This window comes from Cryptotermes secundus, unplaced genomic scaffold (genome assembly GCF_002891405.2).
Source record: "Cryptotermes secundus unplaced genomic scaffold, Csec_1.0 scaffold1314, whole genome shotgun sequence".
Classification (NCBI taxonomy): domain Eukaryota; kingdom Metazoa; phylum Arthropoda; class Insecta; order Blattodea; family Kalotermitidae; genus Cryptotermes; species Cryptotermes secundus.
The window spans coordinates 501,437-509,251 of NW_019720589.1; the positions used below are offsets into that span (position 1 = coordinate 501,437).

Sequence of the window (7,815 nt, forward strand, 5' to 3'; positions counted from 1 at the left end):
AATCTGGTAGGCAGGTACCAAAGTTTCAGAGGATCAGACTGCCTCCATCTTCAGGGTAATCTACCCCAAAGATGGATTCGTTATGCTGCTACCTACCAGACTACATGGTGTCATAACTCAGAAGACCACATTTTCACCACCATGAAAACTTCAAATCCTGTATAACATTATTACTGTTATTACATAATTATTGTGCCTATACATCCCTATCCTCTTGTATTGTGCAGGATTACAGCTACATGAACACCAGCACTTTCCAGTTGGATGTGTTTGTGGATTGCTGTGGGTCTCCAGACAAATCACATCTGCCAGAACTCTGGAATGAGCATAAAGAAAGTTTATTGGCAATTATGGATGCAGTAACCAAGGGAATTACAGGTACTATTCTCTGACCACAGAAATAAGCTTTTTGTTGGGTCTGTAGTCTTTCCCATGCAGGATATAAAAAATGTATTATTTTTGCATTTTATTGGTTACAAAATATGAATTCTTTTTTATTTTCTGTCACATAGTAGGATTCATTAGGTGAAGTTGTAAAAANCATAAAATGAGGTGTGAATGCAGAATCTTTTGCATTTTATTGGTTACAAAATATAAATTCTTTATTATTTTCTGTCACATAGTAGGATTCATTAGGTGAAGTTGTAAAAAAGTGCTTTAATAGCCTGTCATAATTTCTGTCAAATTTCTTATGGTGGAAATCCCCACAAGGATCATGGCTCCACAGAAAAGAAGAAACTTAGAAATGCATAATAATCAACTCATTCTATTTTCAACTGTTATAGGCATTGGAAGAATACCATGTGTTGCTGTGTGTTGCTTCTTTGTTGTGCTGAGATTTGTTGTAAAATGGTGTGCAACATTAGAAGAATAAGTGTTGAAAATTCATTATTCATTAATGCTGATAAGTACAAATGAAGAGCTACAGTACTCCTGAGTAATCGTACCACAGTTTGAGGATAGCTGAGTTATTTAATCGGCAGTTTATCTTATATTGGCTATGCATACTTCTTGGTCAACCATTATCATTCTGTGTTCATATGATTTGAAGGAATATAGAGATTAACATTAACAAGATGGGGACCAATCAGTTAATGACATTCGTGATAAGCAGAGGTGAAGTATGTTACTCTGCTGTACATAGCTCAGTCATAATAGCGACTACGCTAGAGGCTGGACAGCTCAGGAATCCAGGGTCGATTCCTGGCAGGGGCAAGAGATTTTCCACTACTCCACAACAACCAGGTCAGCTCTGGGTCCCACCCAGCCTCCTGTCCAATGGGTATGAGCAGCTCTTTCCCCAGGAGTAAAGTGTCCAGGGCATGAAGCTGATCACTCACTTCCATCTACTGCCAAGGTTAAGAACTGGGGAGCTATATCTTCACTCCCCCATATGTCTTCATTCATAGTGTTTAATTCATTAAATGCAAGGATAACTTTACCTGTAACCTTTGTCACATTTTGGCAAAGCTCTCTTTGCTTTTACTTCTTTGTTCTATAAACATGCTTCTTATATCAGTATCCACCCTTTTCCTTTCTTGTATCTTCTCACATTTGGTCTCTCCAGTGGTCATTTATTCAACCTCTTTTTCAAGGAAACTTCATTGTCATCCATATGTACCACTTTATCCTTAATTTCGTAAAATTTTCTTGTAGTCATTCTACTTTCAGATCTTGCCTAACATACACTTATGATATGATGTAATCTGGTAGGAAGGTGGAGTAATCCACTATATAAAAAATTGTATCCAACATTCTGAACTTCATGAAGACGAAGTGTTGGGGATCATGAGTGTCAGATAACTGTGTATGCATCAGGTACTGGAAAAAACATGGGAGTAAAGTACAACAGTACTCTGACTATTTATATTCTTCAAGAGAGTCTATGATTCAGGTAGTAGGGAAATACTGTACAGCATTCTCATAGAGCCTGGTATAACCATAACACTAGCTACATTAATGCAGATGTGTTTAACTGAATCTATAGTAAAATCTATATAGGTAAACATTCCTATTCAGAATGATCTGAAAGATGGTGATGCAGTATTGACATTGCTTGTCATCTTTGATCTAGAATTTTCCATAGGAGGGATTGAAATTGAATGGGATACATCAGCTTATGGCCATTGCTTAGGACATTAATCTGTTGGGCAAAAGCATAAATACTGTAAAGAACACAGACATTTCTTTCAGTGCTAATAAGGATGCCAGTCTAGAAGTAAATTGTTCATGTCTTATCACTGCTGTGCTGGCCAAAATCATAGAATAATGACAGGTAGTTGATCTTCTGAAAATATGTCAGAGTTAAACATTTGGGAATGACAAATAAAAAATTGCATTCATGAAGGAATGAAGAGGGAATTAATCAGAGAATGCTTGCTACTATTCAGTTCAGCATCATTTGTTTTGCCTGTTACTTTATATGGGTGTGAAACTTGGTCCTTCACATAAAAGAAAAGAATAAACAGGGTGTTTGAGAATAGGTCACTCAGGAGAATATTTAGACCAAGTGGATTGGAAGTAACAAGAAACTGAACAAAATTATGTCATAATTTGCACTCTTCACAAAGTATTAACTTCAGTTCTAAAGGTTTCTGATGATGGTGTATAACATTTAGCATTACTGAGTTTTTGGACATGTTCCCTTGTCCAGTATTCTAAAGTACACAGTGTTGCAAAAATTGAATCTATTTCCATCCTCAGGTGAAGAAGTTGGAGGCATCTATTCTGTTGGTTGCATCAGAAAGAGCTAACCTCAGTCACTGAGATTAGCTCTCTCTAATAGACCCAACAGAGTAGGTACCTCTCACCCTTTCCCCTGAGGATGGTAACAGACCCAGTTCCTGAAACACTGTGTTCTTTAGAATACTGGATGATGGATAAGTCCAGAAGCTGAGTAAGCCCAAGTATTACTAGGACGATTAAATCAAGGAAGTTGATGTGGCCAAGTCATGTAGCATGCATGTGAGAAGAAAAGAGAGATACATACAAAGTTTTGTCAGAAAACCTGAAGGAAAGAGCCCAGTAGGAAGACCTAGATGTAGAGGGGAGATTAACAGTAAACTGGATTTCAAAGAAATATGGTGGGATGGTGTGAATTGGATTCATTTTGCTTAGAATAGGTATTAATGGCATGCTGTTCACGACAAGGTAGTTTTTTTTATTGCTAGTGGGGTGGGACTAAGTCACTTGTACTGCAGCCACTTCTGGCCTATTGTACCAGCCCCAGATGATAAGTGAGGGTGATTGTGGAGCAGTTGGTGGAATGAAGATTGGCAGGGGAAACCGAAGCACTCGGAGAAAGCCTCCCCCAGCACCACTTTGTCCACCACAAATCCCACTTGACCAGACCTGGGATCGAACCTGGGCCTCTATGGCGCGGCCCTAACGAGGTAGTTAATGTCTGTGTTCTGTAAAATGGGGGGAAATCATTGATTATCTGAGCACCTCTTGTCTTCTGAAGGAAGACTGTATTCTGTGGAGTTAGTAGGGGGATGGAATTCATGGCGATATTAGTATTTAATGAGTACCTGAACTAGTTATGCATTGGCAATCTGTATATTTGTTTGATTGGTTACAGTGCTGAATCAACTATGTAAATTATGTTAGGTTAAATAGTGTCCAGTGATGTTGTCTTCACATTGAGAATCCACAAAGAAAAATCTATAATCTGCTATACTGTGAGGTGCCATAGAACTGGCTGTTCTGTTGCACTTTCTGTTCTCTGTGTGTATTAGAACTTTGCTTATTGTTTTATTCATGCATTGAATTGAAATTGTAAGTAAATTATTGATCTTCATGTACAGGTTATGTGATTGATGATAAGAACCAGCCAATACCAAAAGCAGATGTGAGTGTGGAGGGCAGTACCCATGTAGCAAAGGGATCACCAACTGGAGCATACTGGAGGCTTCTTCCTCTAGGCGATCATACTGTAACAGTGTCTGCCTCTGGTTACCTTCCAGCCACAAAGCTTGTGCATGTTACAGACAAGCATTCAGCTCCCATCATGTTCAGGCTTACTAGAGATGAGACCGTCATGGGTTTGCCAAGGATGGTCTTCATTATGCTGGCTGGTGAGTGTTTGTTCAGATCTAAACAGCTCTCTAGTTGTGCTTACTGCGATCAACAGGTTGTTCAAGGTAACTGAGTAGTATGGGCACTAGATGTGTATTATACAGCAGAAGCATTGTTGTGAATTGTTTCTAGGAATCACAAAAATCAGAAAATCGGCTGTCAATAGTATTCAGTTGAAAGTGGACATCATCTAGTATAAGAGAAGAATTGTTTCCATACAAAAGGATTTTAATGCAGTGAATTCAGATTTACACTGACAGGGCAGCATAATTAAGAAAACTGTCATGTTGACAGTACTTCAACTCTGAAACACAAGAAGAACAGATTAACCTTGATTTGCTGTATGCTGCATTACTGCTTACAATAGTTCGCGTATGCAGCGTATATTATCATACTGGAATATCTGATTAAATCTTTGATCTTGTCTTTATGCCAATGTGTACAATTCTTGTGTTAAGACTTTTCAGTATAGGCATGTTTCTTTTCTGCAGGTTGTGTGTGCATGGCATTACTTGTATTAGGGATCTGCTGCTACACAACATGTCAAAAGAGAGCAAATAGGGACAGGAGAGATTATTACTTCTCCCCACTCCCACAAAAATTACTGTTTGAAGGTGACTACAAAGATGTAGACCCTTTCCAAACATCACTTACAGGTAAATATGTTTGTAATGTCCTTATTGTAAAATTTTGCTGTTTCAAGTAACAGTTTAATTTTTTTTTAATTAGGTAGAATCTAAGGTGGACAGATTTTCTATTTCAGAATATAGGACACATCATTCTAGGGAAGTAGTGAAACTGACTGACTCTCTTGAAAATAGAACACACAGGTTCATTGTGATCATGGGCACTGTCAGGATTTTTTCTAATGGTGACAGGCAATAAAACTTGCTTACAAACTTATATTGAAGCTGTTTAAAAATATTTTTATGGATCACTCTTTATATACAGGTTAGAATAAGAAATTCTTAATCATTTAATTGTGGTATTAATATTTGGCATATTTCCTTCACTTTTCAATCTTGATTTTCATCTAAAATTCTGGAGGGGTGAGAGAAGCCTGGCCCCTCTCACCCACCCCCAACCTTTGATACCACTTGTTGCAATAATCCCCCTGATTAGAGTGTTCTGCTATGGTCCAGTCCTGTAGGTAGATGATGCAACCCTCAGAAATACCAGGTTTCAGTAGATGGAAATTGTGAAGGAACTGCTCTGATGAAAAGAAATAGTGTGAGAATGTTACCTTATATAGCATCCTTTTGTGCCATAAGTTGGATTTACAAAATGATCTTAGTTGAAAACCAGTATTATTCTGTAGTGTGCTGTTGTAATGGCTAACCTTTCTTTATTTGAATGTTTATGGCTATTCTGAACTCTCTTATGCGCAGTATGATATTATGGAAATATAAAATGAGTTCTGTAGTGAGCATGTAAGTATTTTGGTGAGATCGATCAAAAAATAATAAGTGACCATATAGTTTTACGTGTAATTAATACTTGCTAATCATGGTAGGTTCTAGCACACTTACACGACCATACTATGATGATGAAGACTCAGGCTCAGAGGAAGATATAATCCTAATTCATCCGAGTCACCAAGTACGGGAGCCTGCTTCAACATAGGACTCAGTGTCAATTTTTAAAGACAAGACAACTAAATTCCTGTGGTTTAGCCCCTAATGGATGTCTCATGATAGTCTTCCAATGAAGATACTCAAGACTTTCAGGTATCAACATTGCATTTGAGTACTAGAAACTGTGATTACTTTTATAAGCTTTACTTGATATCACGTAGTAAATAGAAGTGTTTTCACGCTTATAGTATTAAACCCAATTAAAGCAGCAGTAAAACATCACTTAAATTCACAGCACCAGTTACATAGTTCCCCTTGTATATGATGTGCGCTTCTGGATTCATGCTTGAAACTGCTCTGTGGTGGTAAAGGTAAAAATTTATGCCAGAGAGCCGGAAAGATAAGTGTTTCATACCTGCAGCTTTCATATCAAGGAGGATAATCATTTTATCTTAGATAAAAATACTGTGCGAGTTTTCTTTGCATAAGTTTTACAGGGTCTTTAGAGACTCACCAAAAGGTTAAACATTTTATACACTGTGTTGTAATAAATTTTCATATTGTCATTTAATATTACTGTGTATACATTTGGTTAAATGAAGTACGCAGAATGGATATATCAAAAAATGAAAAGTGCTTGCGAATTGGTGCTGTTCTAATTGCCTTTTATGAGAAGTACACATAATGACTAGTTTATTTGTACAATTTTAACTTTACACTAAAAGTGTTTAAAATGTTGGGGACATTGTTTTTATTGAACAGCAAAATATTTTGTAATACCTTCCTCTGTGATTTTCATGTGAAGTGAATGTAGAACACAAATGAGAAATGGAGCCTCTGGTCAAATGAGTGAATTAAATTGCAGCTAAAGTGGCTGTTGATATTCTGTTGCTTCAACTCATAGACAGTGAATCTGTTTTGACAGATATTGCAGTGAACTTTACATTTTCCATGCTGTTGTTTTGTCAACAAGTGAGATCTATATTTACTCTCATGTACAGCTATGTATGGTAAAGGTAAAGTGTCCCTGTGTTTCATTAAGCATCACATCATGAAAACATGTAGTGGAGTGGAAGTTACAGTTCCACACAGTCTTAACCTCAGCACTAAAGTAATGTGAGTGATCAGTTTCACTTGTCACTTTACCTTCAGAGAAAAAGCCTCTTGTATGCATTGTATAGAAGGTTAAACAGACTCCAAAACCAATCTGGACTTGGTGGCAAAGACAAAAATCTGACTGCTGAGAATCAAACACTGGTTGTCCAGCTGTACAGACCAGGCTAACCTGGATATGTGATATTCTGACATCTAATTTTTACTGACTTTTTGTGATCTCTTTGTGAGACATCTTCAGGGGTTTACATTAAAACAGTTTGTAACTGAAAATATATTCATTGATTATTTCATATGCTGAAGTGGTCTTGTTTAAAATACTGTTACATAACCTCAGTCATACTAAAATATTCCATGTATTGATATTCTGTTTCTAAATTATGATACTCTTTTCTTCCTGACCTCTTTTTACTTTTACATCCTACTTTGCTGTATTGTTTGGTATTATTTTTTATGTATACAATTTTATGCTGCTTTCAAATTAATTCTTGCCTCTTCAAAGTATTTCCCTCATCTTGCATACACCGTTCTCATTCTCAGACTTTCTACTCCCGTTACAAGAAAATGTCTCATACCTGTATGCCTCAATGCTCTTATCAGGTCCTGCAGTGACAAAGTCCATTTAATGATTACTAAAAGCTTAAACAGAAACAAATTAGATCCCATAGATTGTGATCTTCTGGATTATAACACCATGTAGTCTCACAGGTGGTTACTGGTGTGTCAGAGGGACATGCTGTTAGAAGAAGTTCCATGAAGAGAAATGTGTATGTAGGAAATGAAACCTATTTTAGCATGTGTTTGTTTTGGACTAGCTCTATTGTAATATCCCTTTCACCCACCCTCTCTGCAGTTATATATTTCTTCCTTTTTCTATCTTCCTTGTCATATGTAAATGTGTAAATGTCAGATCACTTTAGTCTCTCTTCCTAAACTTTAATTCCTTCTCAGGGTAAAGGAAGATACGAAGCTGCAGTCTTATTGTCTTCCTTGAAGAGGGACTCTGCTCTACTTCAGAGGGAACTTGAATCTCATATGTTGCTTATTTGCA

General features: G+C 37.0%; 1 protein-coding gene across 1 annotated transcript in view; it reads left to right on the forward strand.

The window, feature by feature from the left end:
- LOC111870064 (carboxypeptidase D) overlaps window positions 1-7,066 on the forward strand; it is a 54,215-nt gene extending 47,149 nt beyond the window's left edge. Inside the window, exons 23-26 of the mRNA XM_023862042.2 lie at window positions 228-378; window positions 3,807-4,076; window positions 4,569-4,733; window positions 5,591-7,066. Of these exons, the coding sequence (XP_023717810.2) occupies window positions 228-378; window positions 3,807-4,076; window positions 4,569-4,733; window positions 5,591-5,700 (696 nt within the window). The 3' untranslated portion in view covers window positions 5,701-7,066. The remainder of the gene's footprint in view (window positions 1-227; window positions 379-3,806; window positions 4,077-4,568; window positions 4,734-5,590) is intronic.
- Window positions 7,067-7,815: the final 749 nt, after the last annotated feature.